This window comes from Ursus maritimus, unplaced genomic scaffold (genome assembly GCF_017311325.1).
Source record: "Ursus maritimus isolate PB19 unplaced genomic scaffold, ASM1731132v1 scaffold_9, whole genome shotgun sequence".
Lineage (NCBI taxonomy): Eukaryota > Metazoa > Chordata > Mammalia > Carnivora > Ursidae > Ursus > Ursus maritimus.
The window spans coordinates 43,047,692-43,065,198 of NW_024427107.1; the positions used below are offsets into that span (position 1 = coordinate 43,047,692).

General features: G+C 45.5%; 1 protein-coding gene across 4 annotated transcripts in view; it reads left to right on the forward strand.

Moving 5' to 3' along the window:
- Positions 1-17,507, forward strand: part of MATN2 (matrilin 2) — a 126,675-nt gene that overhangs the window by 9,176 nt on the left and 99,992 nt on the right. For all 4 annotated transcript variants that reach the window (XM_040625908.1, XM_040625907.1, XM_040625906.1 and 1 more), the window contains exon 2: positions 1,766-1,935. In XM_040625908.1, the coding sequence (XP_040481842.1) occupies positions 1,791-1,935 (145 nt within the window). In that variant the 5' untranslated portion in view covers positions 1,766-1,790. The remainder of the gene's footprint in view (positions 1-1,765; positions 1,936-17,507) is intronic.

Consider the following 17,507-nt stretch of genomic DNA (forward strand, 5'->3'; position numbering starts at 1 on the left):
TTTTAAATATTTGTTTAGTAATTTGAAAGAGAGAGAGAAAGAGTGCTGGGGGCGGGGGGGGGGGAAGTAAGATTGAGGGGGTGGCGCAGAGGGCGAGGGAGAATCTCAAGCAACCTCCATGCCCAGCACAGAGCCTGATGTGGGGTCCATCTCATGACCCTGAGATCTTGACTTAATTCACTGAGCCACCCAGGCGCCCCTAGACAGAATAGTCTTGACGTCACTCACCATGTGGCCAAGTACATTTCTCATCCCATGTGAAGCACTGAGATCGGCCATTCTGGGAAAACTTGGTTCTGATCATGTCACTTCCCTGCTTAGAATCTTTCTGAGCGGGGCGCCTGGGTGGCACAGCGGTTGAGCGTCTGCCTTCGGCTCAGGGCGTGATCCCAGCGTTCTGGGATCGAGCCCCACATCAGGCTCCTCTGCTATGAGCCTGCTTCTTCCTCTCTCACTCCCCTGCTTGTGTTCCCTCTCTCGCTGGCTGTCTCTATCTCTGTCAAATAAATAAATAAAATCTTAAAAAAAAAAAGCAATGTTTACTACATAATTAAAAAAAAAAAAAAAAGAATCTTTCTGAGCCTTTATACCAGCGACAAACCAGTACAGGAACTGGGTAAAGGCAGTGCCGTTCTGGTAGATGGGGCTCCTCTGGTTCAAAGTCCCCTTGCTTCTTGGATCCCTGGAGCTCAACTCAGAATTCTTTTTTTTTTTTTAATAATAATTTTTTATTACGTTATGTTAGTCACCATACAGCACATCCTTAGTTTTTGATGTAATGTTCCGTGATTCATTATTTGCGTACAACACCCGGTGCTCCATGCAATACGTGCCCTCCTTACTACCCATCACCGGCCTATCCCAGTCCCCTGCCCCCCTCCCCTCTGAAGCCCTCAGCTTGTTTCCCAGAGTCCACAGTCGCTCATGGCTCACTCCCCCTTCAGAGTTAGAATTCTTTATGCATCTGAGAGCTTCCTGCTCAACATCGGGTTTAATCCTATTCTCTGGTCCCCCAGCTCCTTTGTTCATGTGCTTGTCCCCACCTCCCCATGTGGGCCAGGCACTAAGCTGAATGCTTCAGTTACATGTATTAACTCATTCAATTAACTAATATTATCTCATATTCCCACAAGTCTTGGGAGGTTAAGTAGCTTGGCCAAGGTCATACACAGTTAGTGAGTGTCAGAGTCTGGATTCGAAGCCAGGAAGTTTGGTGCCAGAGTCCAAGCCCTTAGCTACTGCACCATGCTGCCTCTTAATAGACGTGTGTGGGCCGCAGGGAGGCAGGGAGGCTGGGAGGCTCACTATGTGATGCTACCTTATGTCAGCCGTACATGAATTCCTTGGGAATTTATATATATTAATTTGCGCCATACGTATTAGACTGAGGGAATAATGTTACTTGGAATCTTCAGATACACTTTTTCCTTGTTCAAATCCAAGATATAGAATATGATTATAAATGATTGATAATAAATAACTAAGGAGAAACTTAAGGATAGATTTTTTTCCCCATCAAGTTTTCCATTCAGTCTCATAGAGACCAAAGTGACGAAAAATTTTCAGATGCATGCCCCGCTCAGAGTATTCAAGAACCTACCGATGGAAGTTACTTGAGTTCTTAAGGATCAAACACATAAATGACATTTTAAGGACAAGTGGCATGTGTGATACTGAAAAGGTGGCACAGCAGGTCTGTAGCGCCCAGAGTTCAAGGAGACCTGGAAATCTCACCCCGCTCCCTTCTCTCTTGTGTCTGTCACAGCCTTCCCCTCTTCCTCTTCTCGAAGATGGAAAAGATGCTGGTGGGCTGTTTTCTGTTGGTCTTCGGACAGATCGTCCTTCTCCTCCCCGCTGAGGCCAGGGAGCGGCCTCCCTCGAGGTCCATCTCCAGAGGGAGACCCGCTCGGACCCACCCCCAGACGGCCCTCCTGGGTGAGTGATGGGGGCTCTGCCTCTGAAGCAAGCAGGAAGAGGTGGTTAAGGGTGGACCTCTGGACCAGGGGTGGACACATGTCAGTCCAGAAGCTCTCTTATCCCTGGGTCTCCTGTTGGGTTTTGGAGGGTAGGGTGGGGTGGGGGAAGGGAGTGGATCTCATCAGCAATGAGTGCATGGAGTTTTCAAAGTGAAATTGAAACCCTTCTATTTCAGAGCCTTTGGTTTAATCTGAGGCTCATGACTTTTCTCCAATATGCAAGGAAAGAATCTGAAAAGGTCCTGGTTGTACTTCTCTGAACAAGGGTGTTATGAGAGTTTTTAATTGGATTTGTGCAGCTAATCTGTGTTAATAATGCTTCCCTGCATGGCAGCGTGGGGAAAAGAGCAGGTGGGTTTGCGGAAGGTGGGAACAGCCTCAGAAGAAAGGTGGGGACACTGTGAGTAGAATCAAGATATCAGAAATAGAAAATATCGGGGTTCTCTTATGAACATGTTTCCTTCAGGTGAGTTTTTCTCTTTCTCCAAGAGAAGGAAAGATCATAAAAACACACAGATTTGGATAAATGGAGCTGGTTGTAAATACAGGCATAATAGGAAAGTTGACCAGTGGAAAGAGAATGGGTTTTGGCATAGACCTGGGTTCAAGTCCTGGCTCTACTACTTACCACCTGTGTATACTTAGGCAGTGCAGGCCCTCCGAGGTTCAGTTTCCCCATTCATAAAATGGAAATGTCAATGCTGACCTTGGAATATTTTTGTGAGGAGAAAATAAGTTAATAAATGTAAACTGTAGGTGAGCAATGAATGATAGCTTTATGACAACTGTCGTTCTATGAAGTTTTTTCAAACTGTGTTTTATAGCTTGTTGGCCAGCTGACAGAATCTGACCCCTACGAGGGGCATTGAGAGAACTGCCCAATTGCCTGGTCGCCTCAGCATTCAAAATTACAATCAGAGACCAGGGGAACCCCAAATACTCTGTTCTGAGAGGTTAGAATCTTTACTGATGTTCACTGAATGGTGGCCCCATGATACTGGGCCTTCCATGTCTTTAGTCTTCTGAGAATCTGTTTCCATAGTGACATGTAAGACTTTTGCAAATGTGGCAAGGACTGGGGCATGTTTACTACACTGATTGAAGGGCTTTTTAAAAACAAATTTCAAGATGATAAACATTTGTATGAGAGAGAGAGAGAACTGAAAATGCCTGATTCCTACAGCACTGGTCCCGATTGCCCCGTTGGGTTTCTGATGGGGCTTTCAGAATGAGCCACACACCCTTAGCTGGAAAAGCCTACTCCTCTTGGCCCTAAATACCTCCCCCCGCCACACTGTGTCTTCCCTAGCTGTCAGCATTCACTGCCCTCTCTGTCACCCCCAGCTCAGGCTCTCAAGTAGAAACCTCTTGTCTTCTGAAATCAACCCCACATCCAGTATTGCCTCCTGTTCCTCATTTTGCTGGAGAAAGTGCCAGAGAGGAGGAGGAGGATGGAACATGGTGCATCTCCCCGCCCCAGAGAGTGGCCAGTGGTCGCTCCTGGACGTGCTTGGAGCTGCTGGACTCGTGAATGTGGTTGAGCGAGAATCTTGAGGAAGGCAAACGCACAACCTTGGCCTAGATTCTCAAGGGTCATCTGCTTTGGTCTTCCTTTGACAGGGACCAAAGATGCAGAAGCCACATTCACTGTAGGCCTTGCGCCGATCCTGTGACTGTCTCTTCATTCTTGGAATATGGTGTCTTCCGTGTTACGGGTGTTTGCTTTTCTCGGCTTTTTATTTTCGATTGTTCTAAATGTTGCCTGGGCACGTTTCATTTTTGCGGCTAATCATTGTGGCTGTATTTAAGGTGTGCCCTGCACAGTCTTTCACTAGTTACTTACTTGCAAGGACGTCTCTGAAAGTTTCACAGAGAAACAGAATTGTTTCCTAGGTTAATTCTTCATTTGCATTTTCTGATTTTTTTTTCAAGTTTTTATTTTATGTCTAAAGTCAAGTCAGAGTTCCAGGAACAACTTGAGCCAATTAAAAAAATATAATTCGTGTCTTTATCTGCCCCGCCTGAGAAAGTCTGCAGGCTGCCCAGGTGGTAGTCAGTGGAGATGTGCGTCGGCGTGGGCTTATCTCCTGCTTCATTCATTCATCTGCAGTTTCTGCTGGTGGCAGGTGTAAGAGGTTTAAGAAGAACAACCGCCATCAGGAAGCATGTGGGTAGTGGGGGAGACAGACACGGAAAAGGCTCATTCGTTTGGTGGAATCGGTGGGCAACGGAAGGAACGTTCACTGGGTGACAGGTCCAGTCTATCTGCTGTGCACTCAGTACGCAGTGGGTCTCAAACATTCTGGTCTCAGGATGCCTTTACAGTAAAAATTATCGAGGATCCCAAAGAGTTTTTGTTTATGTGGGTTAGATCTGTTCATATTTACTGGGTCGTAAATTGAAATGGAGAACTTAAAAAAATAATACTTAATGAGTTAATTAATTAATTAAAAAATAACAGTAATAAACCTACAACATAACCTGTAACATAAATACAAATATTTGTATAAAAAATGACATTTTCTAAATTAAAAAAACCAGAAGAATGGTACCGTTCTACATCTTTACAAATCTCCTTCATGTCTGGCTTACTCGGAGGCACCTGGATTCTTACCTTGTCCATTCAGTCTGTCATGAGCTGTTGTTTTGGTTGGACTGCATGAAGGAGAGATGGCCTCCCACAGATAACGTAGTCTGAAAAAGGAAAAGCGTCTTAATAGCCTTTTCATATATTCTTCATGGATATTCTTCTTTGAGATGACACCAAAACTTGACAAATGATAGTTTCTTAAAGGTTAGTTGCCATGTTGGAAATGAAAACCGCATCAATAAACTTTTCATGCTCTATGTACTCATGAGAAAATAAGAATATAAGAAGCAAACATTCGTGTATTATGGATAGAGTTCTGACCCCACGGGCCCTTTGAAGGGATCTCAGGGACCCTTAGGAATCCTCAGATCACACTTTGAAAACAGCTGGTTTAGCGCTGCATTCCTAGTGAAGCCAGAGATCCTCCCTGAGGGGTGCGAGGGCAGGAGGAGGCTGGAGTGTCAGGTGGGACCTGGTCAGGCACTGGGGGGCCCGCACGCCCCTGAGGCGGGTGGTCTGAGCTGGAGCCATGTCTGGAGGAGGGAACCAAATCACTGAGGGCCAGGGTCTCTGGGGCTCCGACAAAGAGTTTGGGAGGTGTGGGAACCAGTAGTGATCCCTGCTGAGCCTCTGTCCTTTGACAGGTGTGGGAACCAGTAGTGATCCCTGCTGAGCCTCTGTCCTTTGACAGGTGTGGGAACCAGTAGTGATCCCTGCTGAGCCTCTGTCCTTTGACAGGTGTGGGAACCAGTAGTGATCCCTGCTGAGCCTCTGTCCATTCACTGTGCCATCTGGACAAACTCAGCCTTCCTGGGCCATGGCAAAGGGCAGGGAAAGCCTCCATGTGCGGGCCACCAGGAGAACGAGGGAGCGCCAGCCCCAAGTCCCTTCCAGGCAGGCAGGCTAGCTGGCGGAGCTGCAGCTGCAGGAAGTGCTGTACCCAGAGCGTAAGCCAGTGAAAGCCTCCAGATTCAGCCCTCTGCACTCATTCTTTATCAGTGGCGCACATCCCCTCCCAAACTCCAAACTCCTCCTCAGGCTCCCTTCACGGTGGGGCTCACCAGGAGTCATGTTGCCTCCACCCCTAATTACTGTCTGCTTTGCGAGTGCACAGTTTTTCTCTCTACTCTACCACTGCCACATGGGGGGGGGGTGGAGCTGTTGCCAGGGCAACCGGTGGATTCCTATCAGCCTTTGGGAAACAACCCTTTTGCCCAAACTCCCACTGGACTCGACTCCCCTCACTCCCAGAATGAGAGTCCGAGAGTCCGCAAAGCGTCTGCACTTCTGTGGGCTGGCTCTTCCTGTTTTGTTTGCCTTTTACAAGGTCTTGTTGACATGTGCATTCTTTTCTAAATTTGCCAACCTCGCTCATTCTGTTTCTACTAACTAACCTCAAAACCTTTTTCCTTTCCCAATAACAGATGCCCCTTCGGCTCAATAGTACCCACACAGAATTCATGTTTGCATTTTAAGAGAGAGTGTTTTAAGTGGGAGGTAGAGATTTTAAAGGAGGCTAGCCCCATAGTATGGTTAGGGCATGGGGGGAGCTGAACCCCCTCTCCCCCTTTACTCCCCCCCCCATCAACACATACTCTGCTAGGGAAGATTCCAGAGGTGTTCAGGGGTAGAGGCTACAGAATTCAGTGAAATTTCTTCACAACAGTTAATTTGCTACTTAAAAATAAAGCTAATGAAGACAGTCTAAGAACTCACTGCATACAGCCCCAAGTTCTGTTCCTTGGCAATCACAGTACTTACGAGGGACTGACTTCCATTCTTGCATACATTTCTAATGAAATCTGACATAAAATATTAATAAAAATGCAATGCGTTTCATATAAGGACCTGAAACCTCCTAAATTAGCATCGTGACTGAAGGAGTGGGCCAGCCAAGAGAATGAAGTGTAAGAATGTCCTACTCTCTGTTGCCAGTGGAGGTTTTTGCCTATGTTGATAATTATTAACATTTTCAAGTGTTGGCTGCCAGTGAATGAATTTCCACATCCTAAAACAATCCTCCTAATTGACATGCGCTGGCACCCTCAGTGAGGGAGGAACGGCAGATGCCAGAGGCCATCAGAGTTGCTGGCTCCCGGAGTGACAGATCCATTGAGGCTACACATTTTATATGCCCTGGAGCCACCCGATCAAGATTTGAACTTTTGTCTCCTTCCCTGAGCTTTCAGAGGCTCTGTTCACCCTCTTTCTTCTATCTGGAGTATCTTTCTTGGCCAAGGCCTGTGATCAGCCAGGCCCAGCTCAAATGCCACCTCCTCCCTCCCCCAGCCAGGCAGGAGCCTCTTGGGATAGGCCACGCCCACTGCAGTTCCTCTGCTAAGGGGTCAAACCTGTCTGCCTTATATTCCCAGGGGGTAATAGTGACGCCTACCCAAGATGGATTCCTACTCTAGTTATTTCTGTGCTTGCCTTGTTTTTACCACTAGACTATAAGCCTTTGATGATAAAGACTGTTTTTCATATCTCATAGCACCTCTGGAGGCTACTCTCATTTACTGAGCGCCTACTGTGAGTAGGGACAAACTAGCTCATTGAATCCAAGAGAAAAAAGACAAAACACTGCAAGGTGGTTATTGGTTTATCTCATTTCCAGAAGAGGAAGCCCAGGCTCAGAGAAGTTAAGCAATTTGGCAAGCTTGTCAAGGCTTCTGCAAACCTAGAAAGAAAAAGGTGCCCACTCCCACCCCCACCCCTCTTAGGGAGAAGATGCATGGCTTAGGGGAAGATGTGTTTGAACAAAGAAGAAGGCACCTCCCACTCGAGCTTGCTCCCTGATCAGGAGTTTCTGAGCAGATCACGAAATGCCCATCTGTATTTGGGGTGCTGCTGCTGCTGGTTACCCCAGGGTCCGTGGACTTCAAGCCCTGGTATGGGTCCGGCCCATAGCAAAGCTTGGTGCTTGTTGAATGACTGAGTGGATGAGAAGTACAGATGGCTGATTTCATCCCCATTTGGATGCTTCCAGTCTTGATTCCACTTATACTTAGCAGGTGACTTCGAGCAAGTTGCTCTGTCCTCTAGTTTGTTCATTTACAAAGGGAGGTAGTTGAAGTCAGTGATCTTCAGGTCTCATCTAGGATGTGATGACATTGCTAATTCCTGTGCCTTCCTGATGTCCCTTCTCTGGCTCCTGTGGTAAAACCCCCAGTGCAATCCTTGGCTTTCTTTCACTTTCTCCAGGCGGGAGAGCCAAGGTGGAACCATATTCTGGAGGCTGAGGAGGGAGAAGTATTGAAACACAAGAGGTGGGGCAGTAGAATCAGGTAGGAGGGTGGGCAGTAGGATCAAGTGGGAGAGGCGGTGGGACAGTAGTATCAGGCAGAGGAGTGGGGTGGAGTAGTAGGATCAGGTGGGAAGGTAGAGGGGACAGTAGGGTCAGGTGGAGGTGTTGGAGGGCAATAGTATCAGGCAGGAGGGTGATGGGATGGTAGGATTAGGCATGGGAGTAGGAGAGCAGTAGGGTCAGGTAAGGGGGTGGAGGGAGAGCAGTAGGATCAGGCAGGGGGATAGGGGGGCAGTAGGATCAGGCATGCAGGTAAGGGAGCTGTAGGATCAGGCAGCAAAGCAGTGTTTCTCAGACTTTATTGTGCATCAGAAGCTCCTGAAAGGCTTGTTAGAACACACACTACTGGTCCTAGAGCTCAGAGTGTTTGATTCAGTAGGCCTGGGTTGGGAACCTGAGAGGTTGCATTTCTGGAAATCTCAATCTGAGAAATGTTGTAGAAGAGAAATCTAGAAGGTGGGGTCAGGAGGATGGGCAGGAGGAAAAGATCTTAGGAGGAGATGCTGTGGGGCCTGAGCCAGAAACACAACGCAGGAGTGAGTAACATCTGCTAAGAAAACTGCAGTTGGAGAGGGCTGGGTGCACCCCTTCTGAAGCTTTGAAAATAAGCTGTTGGCATTTTTCTACCCAGGGGCAGTTGGCAAAGGTGGGCCTCCCCACTGTGCAGGGAGCCCGCCTCTTCCAGTAGAGTGATTAACACACATACAAACGACCCAGTGGCCGGTGTGTGTCTTTGTCGTCAGAACTGATTATAAAAATGAAGGTTGATGGGCAGAGCTTATCAAATTCTTTTCACAATAGCAGAGGCTTTTCAAAAATAAAGTCCTTTGAAGTGACATCACAGCCCCTCTTCAGCCTCCCACTAGGCATCCCGTGCTGTACGACCGCAGCCGGAAACGAGGACCCGGTGGGGGAACTGTCATGGCGGCTGCTCAGCCCAGACGCAGGCGATGTGTCTCCTCGTGCCTGTGCTCTCTGCTCTATGTGTAAACCAGTGTCTCTGTTATCATTCATGTTGCATAAACTGTATAAGCTGAATTCCTCATTCCTATCTTGCAATTAATACTGAAAGAATTAAAAAAACAAAGCCTGGTATCTCATTTCCAATAAGCTACAAAGTTTAAAGCTTTCCTAGCCAGTGAATAAATAACTGGATTTTTTTTTTTCTCCTACAGATTCTCTCTCTCCCCTTCTTTCTCCCTTTCTCTTCTCTATGAAACTCGTTATCGCCTTCCTTTTCTGTAACTCTCCTTGATCTCTCCCTCTTAAATCTTTCCCTCCCTCCCTCATTTCCTTCTTCAGTTCCAGGATGTTCTATCCTCAGCATGCCCATGTGTTTGGCATGTGCAGTGCATCTGTGAGTGGGGATGGCATGGGGGGCATCCTGTCTGTGGGTGACATAGCCACTCTTCTTTTTCTTGATGGCTTGTCCTGTTGGAGCCCAAGGCAGACAGTCTTATCCCTCTGGCCAATCATGTCCCAGGTCTCTCTAACTGATGATAATAACTAAAGTAATGATAATGAGGGCCGTCTTTGACTGGGGGGGGGCATCTACTATGTGTCAGGCACTGTACGAGGCACTTCACACATCACTCGGCACAGTATTATTATCTCCATTTTACAGATGAAAAAACTGAAGCTTAGGTTAAATGTCTTGCTCAAGGTCAGATAACCCTTGAGCCACAGAGGTGGGATATGATAATACAATGTGCCTTTTCCTCTGCAACCCTACTTCTTCTGTTCTGTCCAACCCAATTGGACTCATCTTTCAGGGCTCAATGGAAGCATTCCTGATCTTTTCGGTCAGGATTTAATACCCCAGCAATGCATTTGCCCCGTGTGCCGGATGTCCCAGCACAGCACGTACAGCCTGGATAGCGGTTGTCTGCTTCATTGTTTGTGTTGTATCGACAGCGATCGGTAGCGTGCCAGGTACACTCCTAGAGGCGTAAGTGGACGAACAAATGAACGCAGAGCAGCGTCTAGAGAGACGCCACCAGGCTGGGGAAGGTTTCTGAAGCCAGGGCATGTGGAAAAATTTGAAAGACCGGAGGATGTTTAGCTTGGAAAAATCGAAGGGCTCTCTGAAGGCTGTGTCACGGAGGAGTCCAGGCTTGTCATCATCAGGACCTTAAAGAGGAGACGGAGAACCAAACCCCTGTGCTTTCAAGGAAATAGGTTTTCCTTCCATCCGCAATTCTGTAGCCACCAGATTAGCGCAGGAAGGAAAGTTTGCCTCCTCGGGCTTCGGGGATGGGGAAAGCCTTGTGTGTAGTGGCTTCAGTAAGCCTCTAGTCTGTGAACCCTCGTGTCCCAAGATTCTGTGGAGTTGCCTGCAGAATTAGGAACTGATCTAGGAGAGAAGGACTTTCTCTCCTAGTAAAGAAAAAAAGATAAATTTTTTTTCCCCCAAGAACAATCTGCCTTAGGAGCCTTTCCGGTAACAAATTTTAAACAAGAGAGAAACTGAGACATTTTTAGTGACTGGCAACAAATCGTTTGTTGAATCTTGGGTTTCGCTTCTGGCAATGTTAACTGAATGAATGAAAAGAATGATTACAGGTTAATTGTATTCGCTTTTTTGGTTAATTCATGTACAGTTTAGATAGTCAGTGAATATGACTATACCTTTACTCTGCATGGCTTAATAGCCATCACAGAGCAGGTGTTTTTAACTTCAGTAGGATACTTTAAATTTTTTGCATTACATTTTATCTTCTTCATTTAAGTTATTCGTTCTTGATTAATACCTTTTTCCTTCTTAACAGAGCAATTTAGAATCGCTTACAGATTTGATAACATGCTTTCTATATCTTTCTTTATGTCCCCACTGAAAATATTAAAAGAATATTTTCTATTCTTTATAAATGGTTATAAAGAATAATCACCTTTACTTTAAAAAGTTCATGTTTAAATATTTAGTGACCACTAGACACTGAAAATACAAGAGGAGTTATTTCAAAAAGTTGTCCGAGTGAAACCAGGGATGTACTGTATGGTGACTAACATAATATAATAAAAAATCATTATAATAAAAAAAAAAAAAGGAAAAAAAAAAGTTGTCCGAGTGACCGACCTACACATATTTCGTGTCTTCTCGAGAGGAAATATTATGGAGACTTGAGTTGTATGTTGGTTTGCTGGGCCGTCATAGCAAAGCACCACACACCGGGTGGCTTCAACTACAGACGTTTATTTCCTCCCCTTTCTGGATACTTGAAGTCCAAGATCAAGGTGTTGGCAAGGTGTGCGTTTTTCCCGGGGCCTCTTTCCTAGGCTCGCAGGGGGCTGCCGTTGCCCCATGTCCTCACGTGTACCCATCTGTCTCCAAGTTTCCCCTTCTTACAAGGACACCAGTCAGAATAGATTAGAGCCCACCCTAATGATCTCATTTGACTTTAATGGCCTCTTTCAAGACCGCATCTCCAAATACAGTCACATTCTGAGGTACTAGGGTGTAAGACTTCAACTTACGAATTGTGGGCGACACGATTCAGCTCCTCACAAGTTGCTCTGCTCTTCACTTCCATCAGTGGAGGACAATATGTCTTCTGCGACACATTCCTAAGTAGCTTCTTTCTCCTTTCTGATTCACTGGGTACTCCCATTTCGGGGTGATATTACGTGACTGACACACACCGGGGAAGCACGCTCAAAGACTTCAGAGATATGGATACTTCTGAGTCCTTTAAAGCAGGTCGGTGAACGTGGTGTGTTGGACAGCCAACATCCTAGGGCTGGAGATGGGAAACGAGTGCAGCATAGCCAGGATGCGAAGCCAAGTCCGAGTAAGATTTTTCAAAAGCCAAGAATTAGAACCACCAGCTCAGAAGAGCCTTCTTTCAGTATATCCAGAGGAGGCTGATTTATGGGGAAAGATGAAAGGAGGGCCATGTGTGTATTTTGGCTGCGCAGAGGATGGTGGGGCTGGGAAAGGAGGAGGAGGGAGAAGTTATCATAAGGCCGCAGCCAGCCAAGGAGTAAGAACATCAAAGAGGAAGCTGATGGCCAGATGTACAAGGAGCTGATGCAGGGGAGAAACAAGACGAATGTAGGCATCTGATGACATGGGCTCAGGGCCAGGAGGGGCCTTCGGAAAAGCAGGATGCATTACGTGCCATGTGGGGTGTTTGGCCATGAGAAGCCTGGGGAAAATGAGCCTCAGAGGCCTTTAAAGTCAGGTTGGACCATAACGTAAACTGTGGAAGAGTCCCGTCCAGAGGGCTCAGACCTGGCAAAGGCTGTGCGAGGCTGCTTTCCATCTCTAGCTCTTAATTCCCCAGCCCTGACAGTAAGGATTGTTCCAGTCGATGGGATCCATTCACTGAATGAGTATGTCCTGAGAATCCCCGAGTTACAAGCGCCGTGCTGGGCCAAGTGAAAGACGCAGAATCTTTCAATGTTTGGGACTCCTTGCGGGGGTAGCCAGGGAAGCATGCCCTCCTCCTAGAGGTAGCATGTATCCATAGGCGCCCAGATGGCCAGTCTCCTGCGATTGCCCCATCTACTGAAGGAAGCACGCTCCTCCACTCCCCAGGTCCACGCAAACTTGAATTTGTCTCCAAAATGAAGAGCAGTAGGAAAGCCATCGATTTTACCTAGCTATTTTTCTGCACCAAAATCGTTTAGCTCTGATACATAATTTTTTGTTTCATGGTTTGCCTCAGTTTTATCATTTATTTGTCCATTGAACACATGCGTGTCGAGGACCTACAGTGTGCGAGGACAGCATTGTTTTGGGTGCTGATGCTACCGCGGAGTCATGTTGGCCCACTACCTGTCATGCCTTGGGGTTTGATGCAAATTCCCCAGTTGCAGGCAGCTTGGGTCTTTTGGGGGAAAATGTGTATGGGATCCGTGAGACAAGTCCTCCAGGGCCAGTGGAACTTGCTCATAAAGCCATCTGGGCTTGATGCCTTCTGTAGAGGGGATATTTCTGACATCTAATTCAGTTTTTTTTTTTTTTTTAACAGTCATGAGTCTATTTGGGTTTCCTATTTCTTCTTGAGTCTATTTTGGTAATTGGCGCTTTCCTTAATTTGTCTGTATTTTCAAATCTATCGGCATACATACAAAATACAGGTCATAACACTATTTTTAACACAGGGCATGGTATTCTTTAACAAAAAATGTTCAGTGTTCTGTTCCCATAGTTCACAAAGATGCTACCAAAATTCTGAAGGAAACTTGAGACCTGGGGCTATGTACTGGGGATGAGGAAGGAAGTCTCCATCAGCTATTAGGTTCTCCGGTGCTACCTAGCATTTGTAAGAGGGCTCTACGGTTTTCGAAAGCACTTCTTGCTTGCCTTATCTCCCTTTTCTTCGCAAAGCCCTGGAGGGGTAGATTTGATGACAATTCCCAGCTACAGATAAGAAAAAATCTGATCAGAGATGTTAACTTATCGATGAAGAGGTGAAGCCTGAAGCCACTCCTAGATCACACCAGTTTACCTAGAAGAGAGTTTAGAGATCATCCGGTGAAGAGGTTTTTAACCTGGGGGCCATGGACCCACACAGTCCTTGGACAGACTACACTGGGCCCATAATTTGGATGGGAAAAAAATTACATACTTTTTCACCAACCTCTAACTGCATTTGAGCCTTTCCTTCTATAATGACTGTAAACCACAAACCACGGGAGTAGTAGCAGTACCATGTCACCAACAGGGACCACAGATACTTTCGTGGCACGTTAGGTAGTTGTCAGAGATCATTCGAAATACGGGTGACATGCGTCACTACTTTGAAATTACACTAGTTAGGAGACCCCCCCTTTCGACCTTGTTATTTATTTTTTTAAAAGATTTTATTTACTTATTTATTTATTTGAGAGAGAGACACAGAGATTGTGAGAGACAGCATGAACGGGAGGAGAGGCTTTTTTTAAAGCCATATGTTCCTGTATCCCCAAGTTTTTAAATATCTTGGTAACTGAAGTTCAAATAATTGGCCTCCTTTCTTACCCTTTGCATTTACTTGTTTGCTTACTGTGGTAACAGAGATACATAACGTAAGATTAACCATCTTAAATATTTTGAAGTGTACAATCCAGTGGCATGGAGAATACTCACGTTGTGCAGCCATCATCTCTGTCTATTTCCAGAACTTTTTACCATCCCAAACAGAAACTCCCTGTTCAGAAGTAATATCCCATCTATCCTTTCCCCGGGAACTTCTTTTCTACTTCCGGTCTCCATGGATCTGCCTAGTCTAGAACCTCATACAAGTGGAGGGATATAATCTTTGTGCTTTTGTGTCTGACTTTTTCACTTAGCGTAACAAATTTAAGGTTCCTCCATGTTGTAGCAGGTGTCAGAACTTCTTATTTGTGGCCAAAAAACATTCCATTATATGTGTATACCATATTTTGTTTACCCATTCATCTATTGATGGGCACAGGTTGTTTCTACCTTTTGGCTAATTGTGAATAATGCTGCTACGAACATTGGCACGCAAGTATCTGTTTGAGTCCTGCTTTCAGTTTTTCTTGGATGTATATCAAGGATGAAATTGCTGAGAAATATGGTAATTCTATGTTTAACTTTTTTTTTTTAAGGGGGGGGCGCCTGGGTGGCTCAGTCGTTAAATGTCTGCCTTCGGCTCAGGGCGTGATCCCCGCGTTCTGGGATCGAGCCCCACATCAGGCTCCTCTGCTGGGAGCCTACTTCTTCCTCTCCCACTCCCCCTGCTTGTCTCTCACTGGCTGTTTCTCTCACTGGCTGTCTCTGTGTCAAATAAATAAATAAAATCTTTAAAAAAAAAGAGAGAGAGAGAGAGAGAACACAAGCGTGTGAGTGGGGGTAAGGGGTGGGAAGAAGGGCAGAGAGGCAGAGGAAGGGGGAGAGAGAGTACATACACCCAGTATGGAGCCCGACCTGGGGCTCGATCTCATGACCCCAAGATCATAACGTTAGCCGAAATCAAGAGTCAGATGCTTAACCGACTGAGCCACCCAGGGGCCTCATCTATTTTTAACTTTTCGAAGAACTGCCAAACTGTGTTCCACAGTGGCTGCGCCATTTTATATTCCCACCAGCAATGCACAAGGCTTCCGAGCTTTCCATATTTTTACCAACATCTGTTATTCTCCATTTTTAAAATAGTAGCCATCCTAGTTGGTGTTGCATTTTATGTTAGGCATTTAACAAGTTTATTCTGAGAAGGGGTCATGGGCTCTACCACATTGCCATGGAAGTCCTTGGTACAAATAAAGGTTAAGAAACTAGGATGAAGGAACCAAAGCCCGGAGATATTGTTAGTTGTTCAAGGTGAAGTGATTCACCAGCAGCACCTACGGCTTAGGACCAAGTCTCCTGGGGCTCAAAGGAGCTCTTTTCTCCTCCTCCCACATAGTCTTTTCTCACGTAGATATTTGCCCCAGCCGGTGGTCAGCCTGAGTCAGGACTGGAACAAAGCCATCAACCAGCCAGCCCCTGAAGCTGAGGCGAGCCCCAGACACAGACGAGACAGACATAATCCCTGTCCGCAAACCGCTGTCACGTAAAACTACCACACACAACCACAGCAGCTAAATCTTTATTCACTCGACAAACATTGAGTGCGTTATGTGAGCTCAGACTCCATGTTCAGCTGGAGTGTCTGAGGGGTATCCAAAGGGTCGTCCCTTGGAGATGCTCCACTGATAGTTTGGTTTACAGGTTAAAGTTCAGGAGGGGAAAAGAGCCCTGCCTAGGTTTCCTTCACATGCAGAATGGTGTCCTGCACTGTCGTTCCTTGATCCGGAGCCTGTAGCTCTGCAGAGACAGCCCAAGATGGCTTCCTTTTCCCTAATAATCTCCTAGTCCCATTTTCTTACAAGCTTCCAATCAACTGTGGCTCTTGAATCTTCCCACACCTGCCACCACACTTGTCAGCTTGGTTTTAAAAATAACAGTAGCTGACTTTTAATAAGTGTGAATTCTGGCTTTCCACTGTGTGACCATGAATAAGTAACACAACCACCCCCCACACCAGTTGTCTCACTTGTGAGATGGGGATGATGATGAGGGGGAAGAGGATGCAGTGAGACCAGGCAGATGAAGGGCTGGCCCGGAGCCCGGCACAGGGTAAGCATTCAATAAATGCCTGTTGTTGTTATCGCCTATCTTAAAAGTCATTCTTAAAAAAACACTTTGTACATTGCAAAGCGGAATTAACAGAGCCCAATCTACTGTGACCTCTTTAAATCTAGGATTTATGTCTTTCCATCTCTGGGTCTAAAGCATCTGGCATAGTGGCCTCTCAATACATGTATACTGAATGAATAGTGAGAGGTGACATTTATTAATATTGTTAGTATTATTAATTTGTACTTCCCTATTTGAGCATCTGCTGATTTAGATATAAAACAGCATTTTTTTCTTTAAACCTTAAATCAGATATTGATCTTAGAGAAGAACCTCTATTGAGTTGATTACATGAGCATTTTAGAAAATATGGACACTTAGCAAAAGAATTTGATACATTTTATTTTTTAAAATGTCACAATCTGTACGATCAGATTAATTCCTTCATACATGGCATCAATTTTTATTGAGCAGCTAGTCTGCAGCAAGCTTGGTGTCAGCAGAGAAATCTCTGGGTAGTACGTAGATTTCAATGGGCTTAAGCTAACAGTGGTTTTATGAAAAGATATGTAAATATCTCACAAGAAGTCTGGAGGTCGATGATTCCCAGTCCAGGGCTGTGGCTCAGCTTTGTCACTGAGACCAGAGCTCCTTCTAGCTTTTAGTTGTGTCATCCCAGGAGATTGGCTTTCCTTCCTTAGACTTTTGCCTTATACTCACAAGATGACTGCTGCAGCTCCAGACATCACTTTGTTCCATGACCATAGTCAAGTCAGGAAGAGAATAAAGAGAAGAAAGAGGACTTTTTTCATCCGCTGGTTCGTTCCTTATATCAGAGACCAAAATCTTTTCTAGAGATTTCAGGAGAGTTTCTCTTACTCCCCACTGGCTAAAACTGGATCGCATGCTCGTTCCAGCTACCTGGTCTGGAAGTGGGATAACCACGACTGGCTTCGTTCAGTAAGGATTCCTTCCTGGTGGGGTGGGACCTGCCCTCATGGAGCTCATGGCCACCTCTTTGCTGCTTGAAATCTTAGGCAAGGGAGCAGGAAGGGGTGGGGGAGAGGAATGAGTTTTAAGTAGTCAACCACTAGTATTGTCCACTCTACCATGTGAAGCCATTTTCTTGAAGGTACGCAAAATGGAAAGAAGGCAGTAATAATTAAGTTGGGAGATGAGAGGACAAGAAAAAGAATTACCCAAATGGTTGGTGCACATTAAAAAAAAACTAAAAAAGAATGTCAAAGCCTTAATCTTTATTACTGGGTTCTTTTTTGCTTGTTTTGTTTGTTTTGTTTGCAATTTAAGTCTTGTATGATACATGGAAATGTATTAAATGCAATTTAAATGTATTTAATGCAATTTGAAACTTGTATAGTAAATGCTCTATGAATTTTTCTAGGAATCTTGAAACATAGCTGGCTGAAATCCATACATACTGTCCTTATTCTGTAGCATGCTGAGATTGAGCCTGTATTTCCATCCTTTGGTACTGGTTTGGCCTCAAGAGTTAGAGTAAGCATCCATCCCCAACCTTTAAACATTTTTTAAAACATTTTCTGTTATGAG